The sequence below is a fragment of the Hylobates moloch genome, unplaced genomic scaffold, assembly GCF_009828535.3.
Source record: "Hylobates moloch isolate HMO894 unplaced genomic scaffold, HMol_V3 SCAFFOLD_16, whole genome shotgun sequence".
NCBI lineage: Eukaryota > Metazoa > Chordata > Mammalia > Primates > Hylobatidae > Hylobates > Hylobates moloch.
The window spans coordinates 71,785,980-71,808,274 of record NW_026652291.1 but is presented as its reverse complement, the minus strand read 5'-3'; the positions used below and the strand labels follow the sequence as shown (position 1 = coordinate 71,808,274).

The 22,295-nt window shown below is 39.1% G+C and overlaps 1 protein-coding gene across 5 annotated transcripts in view; it reads right to left on the bottom strand.

Annotated features, from left to right (window-relative positions):
* LOC116484611 (signal recognition particle subunit SRP54) overlaps positions 1-22,295 on the bottom strand; it is a 95,969-nt gene that overhangs the window by 48,040 nt on the left and 25,634 nt on the right. For 4 of the 5 annotated variants that reach the window (XM_032179468.2, XM_058429598.1, XM_032179470.2 and 1 more), the window contains exons 8-16: positions 19,306-19,456; positions 17,468-17,616; positions 17,060-17,160; positions 16,135-16,221; positions 12,225-12,298; positions 11,921-12,029; positions 7,888-8,058; positions 3,361-3,456; positions 1,981-2,482 (exon numbers count right to left, since the gene is read on the bottom strand). In XM_032179468.2, the coding sequence (XP_032035359.1) occupies positions 2,391-2,482; positions 3,361-3,456; positions 7,888-8,058; positions 11,921-12,029; positions 12,225-12,298; positions 16,135-16,221; positions 17,060-17,160; positions 17,468-17,616; positions 19,306-19,456 (1,030 nt within the window). In that variant the 3' untranslated portion in view covers positions 1,981-2,390. Of the gene's footprint in view, positions 1-1,980; positions 2,483-3,360; positions 3,457-7,887; positions 8,059-11,920; positions 12,030-12,224; positions 12,299-16,134; positions 16,222-17,059; positions 17,161-17,467; positions 17,617-19,305; positions 19,457-22,295 lie in introns of those variants that run through there. The other variant, XM_058429600.1, reaches the window with a different exon arrangement.

Here is a 22,295-nt window from a genome sequence, read left to right as displayed (position 1 = left end):
TAATTTATTTAAAAGCCATTGTTCCAAATGAACCATGCAGCAATCCAAGATAACTAAAAACCAAATCAACTTTGTTCCGGTCTCATGATTTATGTTTTTAACTTTCATTTTAGATTCAGGTCATTTTTTTTTTTTTGAGACGGAGTCTTGCTCCATTGCCCAGGCTGGAGTGCAGTGGCGCACTCTCAGCTTACCACAACCTCCACTTCCCGAGTTCAAGTGATTCTCCTGCCTCAGCCTCCCAAGTAGCTGGGACTACTAGGTGCGTGCCACCATACCTGGCTAATTCTTTTGTATTTTTGGTAGAGGCGGGGTTTCACTATGTTAGCCAAGCTGGTCTCGAACTCCTGACCTCATGATCCTCCCGCCTAGGCCTCCCAAAGTGCTGGGATTACAGGCATGAGCCACCATGCCTGGCCTTTCTTTTTTTTGTTGTTGTTGAGACAAGAGTTTTGCTCTTGTCGCGCAGGCTGGAGTGCAGTGGCAGGATCTTGGCTCACTGCAACCTCTGCCTCCCAGGTTCAAGCGACTCCTCTGTCCCAGCCTCTCGAGTAGCTGAGATTACAGGTGTCTGCCAGCTAATTTTTATACTCTCAATAGAGGCAGGGTTTCGCCATGTTGGTCAGACTGGTCTCGAACTCCTGTCAGGTCATTATTTTTAATATATAATAGTGACAACCTAATACTTGCAATTATTTTTCCTTTAGAAGATGTATACATTAGCTATTATCATCGAAGTATATCAAGTTCTTCAAGTATATTTTTGGTATGTAGAAAACATAACAAAAATGGCTTTAAAAAAATGAAAGATTAAACCAAGCATGGTGGCTCATGCCTGTAATCCCAGCACTTTGGGAGGACAGAGTGGGCACATCACTCGAGGCCATGAGTTCAAGACCAGCATGGCCAACATGGTGAAACCCCATCTCTACTAAAAATACAAAAATTGGCCAGGTGCAGTGGCTCATGCCTGTAATCCCAGAACTTTGAGAGGCCAAGACAGGTGGATCACCTGAGGTCAGGAGTTTGAGACCAGCCTGGCCAACATGGTGAAACCCCATCTCTACTAAAAATACAAAAATTAGCCAGACATGGTGGTGCGCACCTGTTATCCCAGCTACTAGGGAGGCTGAGGCAGGAGAATTGCTCAAACCTGGGAGGTGGAGGTTGCAGTGAACCAAGATCATGCCATTGTACTTCAGCCTGGGCGACAGGAGGAGACTCTGTCTCAAAAAAAAGAAAAAAAAAAAAAATTAGCCAGGTGTGTTGTCACGTGCCTGTAATCCCAGCTACTCAGGAGGCTAAGGCAGAGAATCACTTGAACCTGGAACGCAGAGGTTGCAGTGAGCCGAGATCGTGCCACTGCACTCCAGCCTGGGCAACAAAGCAAGACTCCATCTCAAAAAAGGAAAAAAAAAAATCAATGATTGGCTGGGTGCAGTGGCTCAGGCCTGTAATCCCAGCACTTTGGGAGACCAAGGCAGGTGGATCACTTGAGCTCAGGAGTTCCAGACCAGCCTGGGCATGAGCCACCACACTTGGCCTCTTCTTTTTTTTTTTTTTTCTTTTGAGACGGAGTCTCACTCTGTCACCCAGGCTGGAGTGCAGAGGTGCGATCTCGGCTCACTGCAATCTCCGCCTCCCGGGTTCAAGAGATTCTCATGCGTCAGCCTCCCGAGTAGCTGGGACTACAGGCATGCATCACTACGCCCAGCTAACTTTTGTATTTTTAGTGGAGACGGGTTTCCATGTTGGCCAGGCTGGTCTTGAACTCCTGACCTCAGGTGATCCTCCTTCTGTCACCCAGGCTGAAGAGATCCACACTTCAGCCTCACAAAGTGCTGGGATTACAGGCGTGAGCCATCGTGCTCGGCCCCAGGCATAGTTTTAAATGACATTTATCTATTGGCTTTTCCATTGAGTTTTTAGTGTGATAAACTGATAATGTTTAACCATAAAGAAAGTTAACAACCCCTTAACTTATAACCACTTTGAAGTTTATTTTACAGCATTTTAATTGAAACATTATTTAACTACTGACCAGGACTGTTTACAAACGCAATGCTTGGCCTTCAAGACAATTAAAAATCTTTAAGTACTAAAATTTTACATCATGATTTAACTTAAGTGTTATGATGGTGAAAACAGAAGAAAATCTAAAGCAGACATATAATGATTTCCACAAAAACCATGTATTTCTCCCTTACATTAAAGGGAGGAAAGAAGGAAGGAAAAAGAAAAGGAGGGCAAAAGGGGGAGAGAAGAAAAGGAAAGAGTGCATGATAAGCAAGAAAAATACACTTTCCCCCCAATTTGCAAAAAGAAGGGAAACTCTGAGGTCTCAGCAAATTAGGTATTCAACTGAGTCAGTTTATATTAAGGCATTTTCTTTACATATTATTGAATCCCATCATGCCTTTCATGTTGCCAGCAGCACCCTGTTGAAACTGCCTCATCATTGACTGAAGTCCTGCCATACCACCTAGAGCAAAAGTAGGGAAGTAGAGTTAAAAACAGATAATTATTAAGCAGAACTGGAAACATTTATTACTTCTGCCTAATAAGTACTTCTAAAAATACTGAATTCTGATGGCAATTTAGTCATCAGCCTTAAAGAACGTACCACCTAAAAATTTGTATTATCACCAGTATCTTCATCAATAAAAGAGAATGAATAGCCTATCTTATGGAGTTATTGTAAGGAATAAATGAGGTGATACATAAAAAGATCTTAGGATACTACCGGTCACACAGTCAATAAATCTAAACGAAAATTTTTTTTCTTATAAATCCAAAAGGGTCTTACTCTAAGTTACATAAAAAATAATCAATAGGGGATTATTTCATAGGACTTACAAAAAGAAAATGATTCATTTATTGAACATCTACTATATGCCCAGAATTGTACTGAATGTCTTCATATATATTATCTCATTTAATTGTCACAATATCTTGATGAGATATGATCTGTGATTTTACCGAAGGGGAAAGTGAGGTTCAGAAAGTTTAAGGAACTTTGTAAAGGTTATACAGTCAAAGTAGAACTCAGGTTAAAAATCCTCAGTCGTATAATTAAAAATATCCGGGTTCTAAAATAAAGGAAAAAGTCACCAGAACAAACAAACAAAAGATGATTAAACAGCTTGCTCAGACATCACAGAGATGGCAGCAGAGGAGTGAATAAGACCTCAGCTAATAAGCCCTATTACAATTTAATTCAACTTAGGATTCAGATGACCATTTCCCTGAAATCACACACCTTTTGAACATATTTTCATAATATTACAACAAAAGGCTTATCATTAAAACTCAACCCGCAAATTAAACTGCATTAGTAACTGCCAACAACTTGGTATTTACCCATGTGATGAAGAACTCTAGGATCCATCATTTTGGCCATTTGTTGGTTCAATTTTGCCATCTGTGACTGGCTCACATTCTTAGACATGTCACCACCTGAGGGGGAAAAAAAAGATTTTGAGTCAGTGTAGGAGGTAATATAATCAGTATAATCAGGGTATAATAGAAAGTTTGATGAACTGAGTAAATACAAAGAAAAAATTACATAATCCTATCACTCTAACATAATTATTTCTATTTCTACATATTCCCTTCTAATCTTTATCTCAATGACATACTATTTTTTGAAGAACATGTAAAATTCTTTTTGAGACGGAGTCTTGCTCTGTTGCCCAGGCTGGAGTGCAGTGGCGCAATCTCGGCTCACTGCAAGCTCTGCCTCCCGGGTTCACGCCATTCTCCTGCCTCAGCCTCTCCGAGTAGCTGGGACTACAGCGCCCACCACCACGCCCGGCTAATTTTTTTTTTTTGTATTTTTAGTAGAGACGGGGTTTCACCGTGGTCTCGATCTCCTGACCTCGTGATCCGCCCGCCTTGGCCTCCCAAAGTGCTGGGATTACAAGCGTGAGCCACCGCGCCCAGCCAAGAACATGTAAAATTCTATATAAAAGGACATTTAAAAGTCCTTTTTAAGGCTACGATTTATGCTAATACTTTATTTATATCTGTGAATAAGCCACTATTAGCAAAATTGTACCCAGTGTTTTATTTTTTATTTATTTTGAGACGGAGTTTTGCTCTGTCACCCATATCTTGGCTCAGTGCAAACTCCGTCTCCTGGGTTCAAGTGATTCTCCTGCCTCAGCCTCCCAAGTAGCTGGGATTACAGATGCCCGCCACCACACCTCGCTAATTTTTGTATTTTTAGTAGAGACAGGGTTTCACCATCTTGGCCAGGCTGGTCTCAAACACCTGACCTCGTGACCCACTCACCTCGGCCTCCCAGAGTGCTGGGATTACAGGTGTGAGCCACCGTACCTCGTCAGCCAGCAGTTTTTAATAGTAAGCTATAACAACGGCTTAATAGTGATACAGGGGAATGCTGGACAAAAAGCTGAGTTTATAGACACGGGTTAATTAGCAAAGAGACTGGATGGCTGGTAGATGAATATGAAAGTATGAGTCTGTTGGGCCGGGTGTGGTGGCTCACAACTATAATCCTAGCACTCTGGGAGGCCAAGGCTGGCAGATCACTTGAGGTCAGGAGTTCGAGACCAGCCTGGCCAACGTGGTTGAAACCCCATCTCCACTAAAAATACAAAATAAATTAGCCAGACATGGTGGCACACGCCTGTAGTCCCAGCTACTCGGGAGGCTGAGGCAGAATTGCTTGAATCCGGGAGGCGGAGGTTGCAGTGAATCGAGATCGCACCACTGTACTCCAGCCTGGGCGACAGAGCAAGACTGTCTCAAAAAAAAAAAAAAAAAAGAAAGTAGAAAGTAAAGTATGAGTCTGAGAGAATATGAAGATGTGTATGTATCTAAGAAGTTTTTTTTGTTTTGTTTTGTTTTGTTTTTGAGATGGAGTCTAGCTCTGTCACCCAGGCTGGAGTGCAATGGCATGAACTCAGCTCACTGCAACCTCTGCCTCCCGGGTTCACACCATTCTCCTGTCTCAGCCTCCTGAGTAGCTGGGATTACAGGCATGAGCCACTACGCCCAGCTAATTTTTGTATTTTTAGTAGAGACAGGGTTTCACCATTTTGGCCAGGATGGTTTTGATCTCTTGACCTCATGATCTGCCCGCCTTGGCCTCCCAAAGTGCTGGGATTACAGGCGTGGGCCACAGTGCCTGGCCAGAAGTTTTCCTTAAGTAATGAAAACCTTCAGAGAATACAAAGACAAATAATGCAATTTCATTTGTCAAGGAATTTCTACACTATGTCAAAACACCACAGTAAAAAGGGCAGTCAATGAAAGAGATGCAGTCTGGGTGAGGTGGGTCACATTTGTAATCCCAGCACTTCGGGTGGCGAAGGTAGGCTGATTACTTGAGCCCAGGAGTTCAAGATCAGCCTAGGCAACATGGCTAAACCCTGTCTCTACAAAAAAAAAAAAAAAAAAAAAAAAAAGCATTAGCTGGGTGTGATAGCACGCGCCTGTAGTCTCAGCTACTTGGGAGCCTCAGATTGGAGGATCGCTTGAGCTTGAGAGGTCAAGGCTGTAGTGAGCCATGATCATGCCATTGCACTTCAGCCTCCAGCCTGGGTGACAGAGCAAGACCCTGTCTCAAAACAAAACAAACAAAAAACCACAAAAAATAAACGCACTCTGAGCCAGAATAGGTAAAAACATCCTTTAGACAACAGCTGTACTCATAAAAGAAAGGAAAGCAAGAGATCATCACTACAACAATGAATAGAAGAATTGCTTCAACAATTTTTTTTTTTTTTTTAAAAAGGTTCTTGCTCTGTCGCCCAGGCTGGAATGCAGTGCCCTAATCATGGCTCACTGCAGCCTTGCCCTCCTGGGCTCATGGGATCCTCCTGCCTCGGCCTCTCAAAGTGCTGGGATTACAGGTATAAGCCACCACAACCATCCAAAATTATTTATTTGAAAGGGGCATTAACTATGGTACTTCTCAAAAGCATTTATAAAAAATGGGACTCAAAGCTCCTCCTGATTCTCCAATCACAGCTGGTTAATGTGAATAAATCATGTGAATTATAAACTATGAATGAAAGAGAAGATATGTTTTTATAATAAAATCTGTGAAAACCATTTATGATGAATAAATCTGAAGAAGATGGGAATTCCATGCTCATTAGTGATTTGTCCTAAGAGTTTGTTTATCAGCATTTAAAACTTCTAAAATGTATTTCAAGTTTGGTGTGACACAGCTGTGTGTATATCCACTGCCAGCTTCATCTTGGGTTATTCCTTTATTGAGGAATCAATGCATAGATAAGATCTGGATGGTGAATCTGTTCTATCAAGAACAGTCAGGACTACAAGGGAAAGACATTACAGTGATGTAATGTGTTTATTAGTCACTATCTGAAATAGCATGGGATGGTAGGAATTATAACCAATTTTCAACATGTTTGTCTAATTTTTTTGTCACAAAAGAGAAAATAGGATATCACAAGGAAAATAAGGAAAGCTTTAAAGACAAAAGGTAATTTAAAACATTTGAAAATACTCATTCTTTTAGAAGCTATTCAGTGGTATTGTTCATCTTCAGAGCTTGTCTAATTAATATTTTTGGAAATAATAAATTCATTTTAATGGGTTTCAAGGCACATTTTCAGACTCTGAATTAGTTGTTTACATTATAGAAAAAAATCAAAAAGAGGACTGAACAGCTGATAGTCTTTGGAAAAACTTATCTTTTTACGATACACAATACACAGCAAAATAAATTCCATTGAGATTAAAAAGTCAAACACAAAATAAAACCAAAAACAAGTAGAAGCCAGGCGGTAGTGGTGCATGCCTTTAATCCCAGTTACTCGGGAGGCTGAGGCAGGAGAATTGTTTGAGCCTGAGAAGCAGAGGCTGCAGTGAGCTGAGACTGCACCACTGCACTCCAGTCTGGGTGACAGAGAGAGACTCTGTCTCAAAATAATATAAATAAATAAATATAATGGAAATTATATTACTACAAAATTTATTTAGCATCTACTATGTTTCTGATCAAAACAGACAAAAATCCCTAGTCTCATGGAACTGCACAAAAACTGATCTGATATAGAAGTGAATGAATCAGCCTTACTGCCCAAAAAAGCGGCACTACAGTAGACAAAGATACACACATAACTCGAACAGTATTACTCAGAAGTTAAGAAGTGTGTGTGTGTATGTGTGTGTGTGTGTGTGTTTGGGGACCGGAGTCTCACTCTGTTGCCCAGGCTGGAGTACAGTGGTGCAATCTCGGCTCACTGCAAGTTCCGCCTCCTGGGTTCAAGTGATTCTCCTGCCTCAGCCTCCCAAGTAGCTGGGATTACAGGTACACCCCACGACACCCGACTATTTTTTGTATTTTAAATAGAGGCAGGGTTTCACCATGCTGGCCAGGCTGGTCTTGAACTCCTGACCTCAAGTGATCCGCCCACCTCAGCCTCCCAAAGTGCTAGGATGACAGGCATGAGCCATCGCGCCTGGCCAAGAATTATATTTTGAAGAATATTTGACAACATGGAAAAATAGTTATGATATATCAGAAGAAAACTTAGTTATAGCAACTGTTATTTGCAGTAGGATCCATTGGATTCTCTGGGGAGTAAAGGTAATGTTTTTTTTTCCTTATATTATCTAACTTTAATATAATGTGTTCACAAAAAGAAAATCATTGCTTTATTAATTATTTTTTTCATTTACCCAAACTACACAGATGTGAAGTTTTTTTTTTAAATACTAATATTACCTTGAATATGAAAACAGATAAATCACAGGTCACATAAATCCTGGAAGTACTTGAAAATAACATGAAATTCAGCTGTGAATTTTCCAATACTGGCAGTACTCTTTTTTCTCAACTTCCTTTCTTTTCCGTCTGTTAACTAATAACAAGCTTATTTTTCTTACCTTTGAAAAGTCCTTTGATACCTCCCATCTTTTTTACCATCTGTGCAAACTTGGTATATTGTGTCAAAAGTTCTTGAACATCTCTTGTTGATACACCCGATCCTCTTGCTACTCTTTGGATTCTTCCTGGTTGTTTACTAAAAACTTTGGCACCATCCGTACTGTCTAGTTCTGTAGACGAGGGTCAATTACTCTCACACACAATTATCATTCATCATCAAAGCAGTTATGTGCAAATGGGCAATATATAACTTCAAAGAGCTTAGGAGATGTTTTTAAAGTGATAACTATCTCATTTTTCTCTTTTTATGTTACAAAATATCTTACATATAGAAAAACAGACATAATACATAGTCAAATTACCACCCAGATTTAACAAATGTTATAATTTGCTACGTTTGCTTTTGAGTTTTAAAAATTAAACACGGAGGCCGGGCGTGGTGGCTCATGCCTGTAATCCCAGCACTTTGTGAGGCCAAGGCAGGTGGCTCATGAGGTCAGGAGTTCGACACCAGCCTGGCCAATATGGTGAAACCCCGTCTCTACTAATAATACAAAAATTAGTGGGCATGGTGGCATGCGCCTGTAGTCCCAGCTACTCGGGAGGCTGAGGCAGAAGAATCGCTTGAACCTGGGACGTAGAGGTTGCAGTGAGCCAAGATTGCGCCACTGCACTCCAGCCTGGGCGACAGAGCGAGACTCCATCTCAAAAAAAAGAAAATACGGAATATATTCAAAAGAACATTTATAGTATTCATAAGCTATAAAAACAATAAAACAAACATGTACTTTCTACTATAAAAACAATAAAACAAACATGTACTTTCCCTACAGTTTAAGTAAACTATTAATAGAATGTTTTGAGACCCCATGTCCACCACTTCCATACTTCATATGTCTACCCCCTCCAGGCCCTCCAAACACCAGAGGTATATGGTATATTTAGAAAATGAACACAAATGCTCACCTTAGCTCTATCCTAAATATTAATCATAAATTCATAAATGTAGACTATATAAGCAAGCAGAAGGAGGTAGGTTCTATCCATAATCAACAGAAAAATTATTTCCTATAATCAAGTAATTACTACTACTAGTATTTTAATTCTCTCAGTAGCATATAGTGAATTAATTCCCGCAGTTGTCTGATCACTCTTAGAATATCAGGTGCATTTCTTCTAGCTTCAGTTGCATGCAATCTCAGGAATGGGATGGACTTTAGTCAAAATGTCCATTATGTCTGCATTCCCTCTGCAATATCCCCCAAATAAATGGTTATCTAGCCTTGGTCTTAATATCCCCAGGAGAGATGACCTGCTATCTAATGTAAGGCTGTCTATGCCATTCTATTATACTTAGGGAAAAATCTTCTTTACACATATTAAATTGAAATCCGTTTACCTGGCACTTCCATTCCTATTCATGTATATGTCTCCTTGCTACGCATAAAAAATATGACTTTCAAAATCTTTTTTTTTTTTTTTGAGACAGAGTGTTGCTGTCACTCAGGCTGGAGTGCAGTGGTGAAAGCTTGGTTCACTGCAACTACCACCTCCAGGGTTCAAGTGATTCTCCCACCTCAGGCTCCCGAGTAGCTGGGACTACAGGCACACGCCACCACAGCCAGCTAATTTTTTTTGTACTTTTAGTAAGGACAGGGTTTCACCATGTTGCCCAGGCTGGTCTCGAACTCCTGACCTTAAGTGATCCACCCACCTCAGCCTCCCAAAATGCTGGGATTACAGGCGAGAGCCACCGCACCTGGCCGGCTTTCAAATGCATAAGAGCTACCATGTCTCCTGTGAATTTTCACTGGATGACAAATATCCAACTCTGACTCTTCTAACATGGTTTAGAACCCCATTTATCATCCTGATTTCCTACATCTTTTAATTTGTCTATACATACCCTCTAAGTATATTGTCCAGAAGTGAACTGAAATCCAGGTGAAGTCTAAGTATCAATGCAATACTAACAAAGATACAATATCTCAAAATAAAGTCATGATCAAAACCTCCAAATCCATTTCATAAATGCGGCTTTTAAGCCACATCTTCCTTATAAAAGATTTATGAAAAATATGTATTATATTCCTTCCAACAGCTCAAATCAAATGAAAGAAGATAAACTAATAGCAGCACATCGTGGCAAGCAATATGACAGAGTTAAGCAAATAGAGGAAGGGGCCTTAATTCAAAGAAGGAAGGAAGTCAGGAAAGGTTCTATACTGGGCAAATTACTCAACTTCCCTGTATCCCAGTTTCCTAATTTGAAAAAGGTAGATAATAACTGAATATGCCATAGGAGTTGTTATGATGATAAAATGAATTAATATATTTAAAGTGCTCAGGACAGTGCCTGGCACAGAATGGATACTTTAGATATGCTGCAATTATGAATTCTACATGCAAACATTTTTGCAGTGTTAAAGATAGTGAGGAAAAAGACAAGCTTAAAAGAAAAAGACAGTCTTATTTGGGTTACTATGAAAACCTGGAGCTCAGGAAAAAGAGATTACAAAAAAAAACAATAAATCAGATAGTAGATAAAGCACAGATATGAAAAACTGTTCAAATTGTTAGAATATTACATAAACTTAGTTGATAAAGCAGCAGCAGCAGGGTTTGACAGAACTGACTCCAATTTTGGAAGACGTTCTACTGTGGGTAAAATGCTATCCAACAGCATTGAATACTACAGAGAAATCTTTTGTGAAAAGAATAGTCAATCAATGGGGCAAATTTCATTCTTGTGTTTTAAGAAATTGCCACAGCCACCTTGACCTTTGGCAACCATCGCTGTAATCGGTTAGCAGTCATCAACATCAAGCTAAGACCCTCCACCAGCAAAAAGATTATAATGCACTAAAGGCTTAGATGATCATTAGCATTTTTAGCAATAAACTATATTGTTTTATTTTTTCTTTTGAGACAGAGTCTCACTCTGTCGCCCAGGCTGGAGTGCAATGACACAATCTCGGCTCACTGCAACCTCCGCCTCCCGGGTTCAAGCGATTCTCCTGCCTCAGCCTCCCAAGTAGCTGGGATTATAGGTGTGTGCCACCACGCCCGGCTAATTTTTTTTGTATTTTTAGTAGAAACGGGGTTTTACCATGTTAGCCAGGCTGGTGTCAAACTCCTGACCTCAGGTGATCCACCCGCCTCAGCCTCCCAAAGTGCTGGGATTACAGGCGTCGTAAGCCACTGTGCCCGGCCAACAATCAACTATTTTTAAATTAAGGTATATACATTGTTTTTTAGACATAATGCTCTTGCACACTTAATAGACTACAGTATATGTATTTGTAAACATAACTTTTATATACACTGGAAAACCAAAAAAATCTGTATGGCTCACTTTATTGCATATTTCCTTTACTGCAGTGGTCTAGAACCAAACCCACAATATCTCTGAGGCATGCCTTTATAGGGTCAGGGGAACAGAGCAGTATACTGAGAAAACTGAATTCTTATGTTTCAGACCGAAAGAATTTTCTAAACATTGCTTAAGCTATCCATTTCTTAGTTTCCCAATGTATGTTAGCAATATTAAAGCTCCATGAAGAGACTTTCAGTAAATATTTTTTTTTCATAGAGGCAGGGTCTTGCTAGTTTGGCCAGGTTGGTCTTAAACTCCTGGCCTCAAGTAATCCTCCCACCTTGGCCTGCCAAAGTGCTAAGATTACAGGTCTGAGCCACCTCACCCAGCCAGATTTAACTCTTTAAAAACTAGCATTCCACCAAATTTGACTCGGAGTTCTCCTTTTAAGTTATCTCTATGAACATCATGAAGAACTAGTGTTCTTTCCTTGTAACTCATTTGGAGAAGTATTGTACTAGACATTTCTCTCAATGATGAAGGCAATCCAATAATCATAACCCTTTGAGTAAGAGCTTTCAAGCTATTACAAATCTACCTAAAAATAATCTTTCAGGCTAAATTTCTCCCCATCTTGTCCACAAGAATACAGTGAAACTCTCATCTTACTGACACTCAGAACATTGTCGCCTGAGGAAAATAATCTGCCATCTTACCTTGATCATTCATACTATCCATTATTGTCATTAATTTCTTCAGCCTTGCCATTGACTCCTGTTCATTTCCTTTGCTCATAAAATCTGTTCCAAAACCAGGGATCATCCCCTAAAACACATTTAAACATAAAGTCAATAGTAGCTTAATAGTTCAAAATGTCCACATTTAACTATTAGGTTTAATATTGACACTAAGTCTTACATATATTTTTACCCAAATGTAAAAATAATTAAAGCAAGTGTATCTATTCTTAGAAAATTTAATGAAAACAAAAGAAGGTATAAACTTTTAAGGATAACTAACCAAGATCTGACTGAAGGGGCCCATTTTCATGATATTTTGAAATTGCTCATACATGTCTCGCAACGTAAACTGACCTGAAATACAATGTAAATAATTCGGATATATTAGAGTATGTACATTTCCATTCAACAAAACTAATTTATTCCTTAATCATGAATTTATCTTGAAGCATACTTATAAAATATACAATCAATAAATATTCACCAAGCAGTTACCATGTGCAAGATGACAAGATGAATGCTGGGGAGAATACACAGTCACAGACAGGTCCTATCCTAGAGAAGCTTACATTCTATCTGAGAAGACACATATACAAACACATAAAGAACCTGAAAACAAGGTACATAAACTACACCTACTAGGAAAAGTAAAATTTTACAGGTTGACAATATCAAAAGTTAAAGAGGATGTGGACCACAAAGAACTCCCATATGTTGGTGAGAATATAGAATAGCAAAACACTTTAGAAGATTGTTTGGAGTTTCTTAAATAGCTTAGGTATCTATGAACAGGAAAATGGATACACTGTGGAAAAAATATTATTCAGCAATAAAAAGAACAAACTACAGATTAGTACAACTACATGAATGAATATCAAAATATGCTTAGTCAAAGAAAACATTGGAAAAAAAGGATATACTCAGAATTTATTTTTTTAAGAGGGTTGTGCTCTATCACCGAGACTGGATTGAAGTGGTACAGTCATAACTCACTGGTAGCCTCAAACTCTTGAGCTCAAGTGACCCCCCTGCCTCAATCTCCAGAGTAGTTAGGACTATGGATGCATGCCACTGGATTTTTCTAAGAGATATGGGTCTTACTACGTTGCCCAGGCTGGTCTCACACTCCTGGCCTCAAATGATCCTCCCACCTTGGCCTCCTAAAGCACTGGGATTACAGTGTGAGCCACCATGCACAGCCCAGGACTTCTATAATATGAAGTATTACTGGGAAAGGGCATAAGCAAACCTTTTAGAGTAATGGAAATGTTCTGTTTCTTGATTGGGTGTGGGTTACTGTGCATTTGTCAAAAAAAGAAAGGTATCCTTAGGATTTGAGCATTTCATTGTATGTATACTAATCTAAGCTTTAAAAACAGGAATGGAACAAGCCAAAAGAGAAAGTATTTCCTATTTATGTCCTAAAGATAAAAAGAGAAAAGGTATTTGGTTCAGACATTCTGAATGTGAAGTGGCAGTACAATACCTTAAAAGAAATGTTACAGCAGGCAACTAGAAAAGCAGAATTAAACAGTGGAAGAGAGGATTAAGGTTGAAATACATATTTGGCCATTTATACAGAAGTGATAATTAAAGCTAGGATAATATAAGAAATCTACAGACACGGAACTTAGAGTCTGAAAACAGAAAAGGCAGAAAACACTTAAATATTAGGAACCAAGGAAAATAAGAAAGATCACTACATGTGGAAATTAGGAGACCCTTGGAGATCTCAGAATGAGTAGAATATTAGGAAAAGAAACAAAAACGTAGAGACTTAAGGAGAGTCAGGAGTCAGAAAGGAAACAGAGTAGGAATATACACCCAGCTTCTTGGTGGTAGCAGAAACAGTGGTAGGATTATTCAAGATAGAAAAAGGAAGGAGCGGCCAGGTAAGGTGGCTCACGCCTGTAATCCCAGCACTTTGGGAGGCCAAGGTGGCAGATCACCTGAGGCCAGGAGTTCGAGATCAGCCTGGCCACCATGGTGAAACCCCATTTCTACTAAAAATACAAAAATTAGCCAGGCGTGGCAGTGCACGCCTGTAGTCCCAGCTAATGGGGAGGCTGCGGCAGGAGAACTGCTTCAAACTGGGAGGCGGAGGTTGCACTGAGCTGAGATTGTGCCAGTGCACTCCAGCCTGGGCGACAAGAGTGAAACTCTGTCTCAAAAAAAGAAAAAAAAAAGAAAAAAGGGGGCAAAGGAACAGGCAACAAAGGATAAATTCATTCATTCAATAGTTGCTGAAGACCTACTATGTGCCAGACGCTGTGCTAGGTACTGTGAACATAAAAGATGAATAACACAGCTATGACCTCTACCTTCACCTTCAAGCAGGAAAAACATCAAATAATTGTGGTGAATAATATAAAAATTAATTGTAGGAAGTGATAGAAACATCTGTCAGAAGGTTCCAACTCAGTCTAGGGTTCAGGTGAAATGTCCCTAAAGAAGGACATTTAAGGAGAAATCTGAAGTGTAAGTAGCAGCTAGCCATCTTGGCCAGAGGAGATGATGGCAGAGGTAAGAAGAGAGACAGAGGGACTGGCAAAGGCAACAGCCCAGATGTGAGAGACAGGAATGTACATTTGAGAAACTAAAAGAAGTCCAGCATAGCTGGCACACAGAATACTAAGAACAACAATGCTAAAATACAACATGGAAGATGTGAGCTAGATAGTAAAATCAGTTAAAAACTTTAAAGGGGCAATAGAAAGCCACTAAAGAATTTTAAGAAGAGCAGTAATGGGATCAGATTTGCAGTTTTGAAAGATTATTCTGGGCTGTAGTATGAAAAAATACATCAAAGGGGAAGAATACAGGAAGATGAAAGATCTGTTGAAAGACTTACAGTAAGAAGATCTAGGAAAGAGATGAACTAGCATAGTTGTAGGGCGGCTACAGAGAAGGGGATGGAATGGAGATACTTAGGAGGTGGAAACACTTGGACTAGTTAACTGATGGAGAAAGGAGTGGGCAGAGTGAGGAAGAAATAATGACACCCAAGTTTCTGACTCTGGCAACAATATAAATGATATTAATATTCATTGATAAGACAACAAGGTGAGAGGTTGGGATGGGAATAAGGATATGCTGAATTTGAGATTCTATGAAACATCCAAGAATGGTCTAGTAAACACAGATACATGAGTCTGAAGCTCCTGAGAAAGATGACTTCGAATGATCCCTGAGAAACACCAGCATTTAAGAGAAAAGTAAAGGCACAATTATCTGGTAAGATAAGTGAGAAGAAGCAAAGAGGCAGAACAGTTACTGTGGTAATTAAAGATTATTTTTAGAACAACTGGAATGGTCAAGAATAATATACATTGAGTGTTTATGATGTGCCAGACATTGTACATGCATCAGCGAATGCAATCTTCACAACCATATGAAGTAGTTAGTATTATGTACTTTTTATAGATGACAAAATTGAGGCTAAGTAATTTAAAAAGTTATAAAGCTAAAAAATACATCAGAGATACAAAAACAGGTATGTTATATTTAAGAACCTGAGCTCCTAATCAGAATAATATCCTTCTCTACAGGAGTGGTCTTTGCTGTGGGGTAAAGCAAATGTGGTATATTTAATTTCATCCTTGTGTTCTAACTTACTTTTTTAACCTGTTTAACTTCAAGGAACCGGCCAAGCACAGTGGCTCACACCTGTAATCTCAGTACTTTGGGAGGCCAAGGTGGGTGGATTACCTGAGGTCAGCAGTTCAAGACCAGCCTGGCCAACATGGCGAAACCCCATCTCTACTAAAAATACAAAAATTAGCCGGGCCTGGTGGTACGTGCCTGTAATCCCAGCTACTCGGGAGGCTGAGGCAGGAGAATCACTTGAACCCAGGAGACGGAGTTTGCGGTGAGCCAAGATTGCACCACTGCACTCCAGCCTGGGTAACAGAGTGAGACTCCGTCTTAAAAAACAGAAAAACTTCAAGGAACCTAGTGAAAGCCTTGATTTTAATCTTAATTTTATTACAATAAAGAAAATAAAAACACTGAATTCTGTAACTGCTCAGCTACCTGAGATTTTAAATGATTTGCATATAAATCATCTAAAATAATAAGCAGTAGAAGATCTGACTCTAACAGATACTACATTTCAAATAACTTAATAGTAACTTTATAAAAAAATCAATGGAAGAAATCTGAGATGAAGTGCTTTTTTGTCACTTATATACCATGTTTCAACTTCTCTATAAGTGCTTCATTGTCATCCAACTTCAACTCGTTGACTTTATCTATCAGTCCTTCAATGTCGCCCATACCTAAAAGATGCAAAAAAGAAAAATTAACAACTAATACTATACCCTGCTTTACATTACACAAAACACATTCACATACATAATAACCTTGTGAGGTTACTATAATAGGTTAGGTATTCTTACTACACTACACAAATGAGAAAACCGAAGCTAAGAAAGTTAAGTGGCATGGCCAGGAGCAGTGGTTCATGCCTGTAATCCCAGCACTTTGGGAGGCCAAGGTGGGTGGATCACCTGAGGTCAGGAGTTCAAGACTAGCCCGGCCAACATGGTGAAAACCCGTCTCTGCTAAAAATAAAAAAAATTAGCTGGACCTGGTGGTGCATGCCTGTAATCCCAGCTACTTGGGAGGCTAAGGCAGGAAAATCGCTTGAACCCGGGAGGCTGAAGTTGCAGTGAACCGAGATCCCGCCATTGCACTGCAGCCTGGGTGACAAGAGCAAAACTCTGTCTCAAAAAAAAAAAAAAAGTTAAGTGGCAACAAACAAGTGGCAAAGCAAGGACTGCAGCCCAGGGTTTAACTCCAAATTCCATGCTCTCTAACTATACCACCTTGAGACATTGCCAAAGTATTATTGCCCTTACATTGGCTATTATTAAAACCACTTGTTTTTGTACTGTGCTCTAAAACTTTTCCAAAGAACTTTCTACTAGATACCTCATTTTAACACTTTCACAACAGAAAGCAGATAACCATTATCTCTATTTTACAGGTAAGAAAATTAAGTCGTAGAAAGAAATGATGTGCTTAAATTAGTGAGGACAAAATTAAAACCTATTTCGTCCTAAAGATACATTGTATTTCTTGGAGATTTTTCTATATCCCCACCACTGTACATACCAAGAAGTTTGCTAATAAAAGGCTGTGTTTTGAAAGGTTCAAAGTCATCTATATGTTCCCCTGTACCAATGAAAATAATCGGACTTTTTGTGGCAGCGACTCTGGAAAAAAAAAGAAAATATAAAATAAACTCAAAAGAACCCCACAAATTTCCAGCAGATCTGAAATTCGAAGTGAATCCACCTCCAAAGCTAATTAGACAAAGGTACAAAACTCAGGTTTCATTTCACAAGTTATAATAGAACTATATCAGACAGGCTCCAAAATTGTTTCTATTTAAACTTCCTTTATAAACCATATTAGGCTCACTATTGAAACATATTTTAAATGATCAATATGAAAGCTATAAACACATATCCTTCCCCATATAATCCCAAGACAGAGGACAACAGTATCAATGATACTTACGCACTGAGCGCACCACCTCCTTTTGCATGGCCATCAAGTTTTGTCACTATTACTGACGCTACATCTACTTTATCTTTAAAAGCCTTAGCCTGGGCTTCACAAGCCTGCCCAATGGAGGCATCCATCACATAAACAATGTTATCAGGTTGCTAGAAAGTTTAAATAGAAAAGATACTTTAGAAAAGATTTTTATTACTCCTAAGCAAATGTCATCATTAGAAGCTATAAAACAATATTTAGAGCCAGGCACAGCAGCTCATGCCTGTAATCCCAGCACTTTGGGAGGCCGAGCCGGGTGGATCATCTGAGACGGAGTTCAAGACCAGCCTGGCCAACATGGTGAAACCCTGTCGCTACCAAAAATACAAAAATTAGCATACAAAAATTAGCCAGGCATGGTGGCAAGCGCCTGTAATCCCAGCTACTTGAGAGGATCAGGCAGGAGAATCACTTGAACCCAGGAGGCAGAGGTTGCAGTCAGTTGAGATCATGCCACTGCACTCCAGCCTGGGGCGACAAGAGTGAAACTCCATCTCAAAAAAAAAAAAAAAAACAACCCCACAATATTTACACTATAAATAATTATTCAATCCATAAATATTTGTTGAAGTACTATGTATTATCAGGTACCATCTAGGTCCTGAGAACAAAAAGGTAAATGAGAAAATATTTGTCCTAAGAAACTTGCATTCTAGTCAGAGGACATATATAATAGATAAACATTTCAGATGTATAACAACGAAAATGGGATAGAGAGTATCAGTTTTGAAGTATGGGAGCATTTTCTAGTAAGGTAGTCAGGGAAGGCCTCTCTGGACCTAATGTTTGAGCTGAGGCCTGAATAAAGAGGAAAAGGTTATGCAAAGATTTGAAAGAATGGCAATCTAGGCAAAAAAAGTACAAAGACAAATCAAACTATAAGAGTGTATCCTGAAAACGGATAAAATACACTTGAGGCTATTTCCCTTAGATCTGCTCAACTTGGTCAAAATAACAACATAACTGAAAAGAAACTTATTAGCATCAACCACAAACCAAAGAATTACTGCTAACACTCCAATGTCAAGACGTGGGTTCCTAATAATACATGCTGCAGATATCTATAAACTGCTTCTCCTCCCCCAAATTGTTTCCATCACACTTTTAAAGAGACACAAAATGATAATTAATATTTTTTAATGTATTTAAAAATCTAAGTATTTCCAACTGAATTTTTAAAAAGGAAATTCAACAGACACTAAAGGCTAATTACTAATTTTTTTTTTTTTTTTTTTTTTTTTGAGATGGAGTTTTGCTCGTTGCCCAGGCTGGAGTGCAATGGTGCGATCTTGGCTCACTGCAACCTTTGCCTCCCGGGTTCAAGCGATTCTCCTGCCTCGGCTCCCAGGTAGCTGGGATTACAGGCACCCGCCACCACGCCCAGATAATTTTTGTATTTTTAGTAGAGACAGGGTTTCACCATGTTGGCCAGGCTGATCTCGAACTCCTGATCTTATGATCCATCCGCCTCAGCCTCCCAAAGTGCTGGGATTATAGATGTGAGCCACCACACCCAGCCTAATTACTAATTTTTAAACGTTTTCTTATGCATACTAATAGATGATTAAGTGAAAAAGGAAATTATTTTTTCATACTTATGAAAATTTTATATTTAATGGAGAGCAAAAATAATGAAATTAAGTCCCTACCACATAGATATAGGTGCCCAAAACAAAAATAAATTACTTGGGATCTGCCTCACAGGCAAAGAATAAGTTACATTGGTCATATACTCAACCTGGTTTTATAATTAAATTAACCAAAGTCCTAATAATAGTGTTACACTGAAAGCTACTTACTATAGCATTAGCAACTTGAAGCATTTCTTCAAACAAAGAGTCTTCTTGTTTGTGGCGGCCACTTGTATCAACAATAATAATTTCAAAATTTTCATTTTTAAATTTCTCTACTCCTTCAGAAGCAATGATGACAGGATCCATTTCTGTATAACTATATAACATGGACAAATGATTTAACAAAACGACAAAACTTCCAAATACTACTAATTCGGAAATTGTTAATTTACCTATAATCTATTTTGAAAAAGCCAAAATGACCCCAATTTCAATTTAGAAGAAGAAAATCTATGAAGTATTAAATACAGAATCTACTTCTAAAAAAGCATGAAGCATTATCCAATTTTCCAATTCCAAAACCCAGTATGATTCTACTGCATGTCTTTTTTGAATGAATTGTGTCTCCTTCAAATTTATTTTTTATACCTTCTTTAACAATTGAACTCATGCTCACAGTGTTTCACACATTTTTCCATTTAACATCCCTTTGGAAGCATTTTATAAAACGAGTAGATATTCTTGTAACAAGCCTGAGCAATATAGTGAGATTCCATCTCTACAAAAAAAAATTTAGCTGGCATAGTGGAATGCGCCTATAGTCCTAGCCACTTGGGAGACTGAGGCAGGAGGACCACTTGAGTCCATGAGTTCGAGGCTGCAGTGAGCTTATGATCACGCAACTGCACTCCAACTTGGGCAACAGAGCAAGACCACGTCTCTTTAAAAATAACACGGGGAAAAAAGAAAAAATATTTCTGTAAAACATAACCTTGAGGTTATACAGCATTCTATCAAATGGCTGTATCATTTATTAAATAACACCCTACTATTAGACATTTGACATTTTTCCAGTTTTTTTTTTAATTTTTATGTATTTATTTATTTTTGAGACAAAGTTTCACTCTGTCGCCCAGGCTGGAGCGCAGTGGTGTGATCTTGGCTCACTGCCACTTCTGCCTCCTGGGTTCAACGGATTCTCGTGCCTCAGCCTCCCAAGTAGCTAGGATTACAGGTGTCTGCCACCAGGCCTGGCTAATTTTTGTATTTTCAGTAAAGATGGGGTTTCACCATGTTGGTCAGGCTGGTCTCAAACTTCTGACCTCATGATATGCCTGCCTTGGCCTCCCAAAATGCTGGGATCACATGCATGAGCCAATTTCTTTTTTAAATTTATTTATTTATCTATAAATTTATAAATTTATTTATCTATAAATCTATAAATTTATCTATAAATCTATAAATTTATCTATAAATCTATAAATTTATTTATCTATAAATCTATAAATTTATCTATAAATTTATAAATTTATTTATCTATAAATTTATAAATTTATTTATTTATAAATTTATTTATTTATTTATTTATAAATTTATTTATTTATTTATTTATAAATTTATTTATTTATTAGTTTCGCTCTTGTTGCCCAGGGTGGAGTGCAATGATGCAATCTCAGCTCACCACAACCTCTGCCTCCCGGGTTCAAGCGATTCTCCTGCCTCAGCCTCCTGAGTAGCTGGCATTACAGGCACGCGCCACCACGTCCAGCTAATTTTGTATTTTTAGTAGAAACGGGCTTTCTCCATGTTGGTCAGGCTGGTCTTGAACTCCCGACTTCAGGTGATCCACCTGCCTAAGCCTCCCAAAGTACGGGGTTTACAGGTGTGCGCCACTGTGCCCAGTCTAAAAAAAATTTTTTTTTTTAAAACGGTGTCTAGCTCTGTCACCCAGGCTGAAGTGTAGTGGCACGATCTCGGCTCACTGCAACCTTCGCCTCCCAGATTCAAGCGATTCTTCTGCCTCAGCCTCCCAAGTAGCTGGGATTACAGGCACCCACTACCACGCCCAGCTAATTTCTGTACTTTTAGTAGAGATAGGGTTTCACTGTGTTGGCCAGGCTGGTTTCAAACTCCTGACCTCATAATTCGCCTGCCTCAGCCTCCCAACGTGCTGCGCCCAGCCTGAAAATTTTTTAAATTTATTTTTTGTAGAGATGAGGTCTTGCTATATTGCTCAGGCTGGTGTCCAACTTCTGGGCTTAAGTGATCCTCCCACCTCAGCCTCCCAAAGTGCTGGGATTACAGATATGAGCCACTGTGCATGGCAGTGTTTCCAATTTCTTGATATTAAAAATACAGCCAATATAATTGGTACGTAAATGTTTCTTCTTTGACACTATGTTATGACACACCCTTATAAGTTGAATTTGGAACAAATGGTATGACCATTTAAGGCTTTTCACTTTTATGAGGCAAATCTCTTCCATAAAAGTTTAATCTCATCCCTATTTCACTACATTTTCACAATCCCCAATACAACCTTTGTCAGCTTGAAAATCAAGAAATGAGATATTTTAATTTGCACTCTTCTGATTAGTGGCAACTTTTTATATGCAGATCACTACTATCAAATAAAGACACATAATGTTACAAAAAAAGCTTTTCCCCTAAATTAAGAACCACCACCAAAAACTCAGGTAGAAATACACTTAATAAGAATATGTGTGTGGCTGCGTACAGTGGCTCAAGCCTGTAATCCCAGCCCTTTGGGAGGCTGGGGTGGGAGGATCATTTGAGTCCAGGAGCTTGGGACCAGCCTGGGCAACATAGGATATTTTATAAGACAGGGTCTTCATAAAAAGTTTTAAAAAAAATTAGCAGGGCATGGTCAGGCGTGGTGGCTCATGCCTGTAATCCCAGCACCTTGGGAGGCCGAGGAAGGCGGATCACCTGAGGTCAGGAGTTCAAGACCAGCCTGGCAAAACCCTGTCTCTACTAAAACTACAAAAATTTAGACAGGCGTGGTGGTGGCCACCTGTAATCCCAGTTACTCAGGAAGCCGAGACAGGAGAATCGCTTGAACCCAGGAGGTGGTGGTTGCAGTGAGCCAGGATTGCACCATTGCACTCCAGCCTGGGTGACAGAGGGAGACTCTGTCTCACAAAAAAAAAAAAAAAAAAAGCTGACAGACAAGAAGAGGCATATAAGTGTTAAAA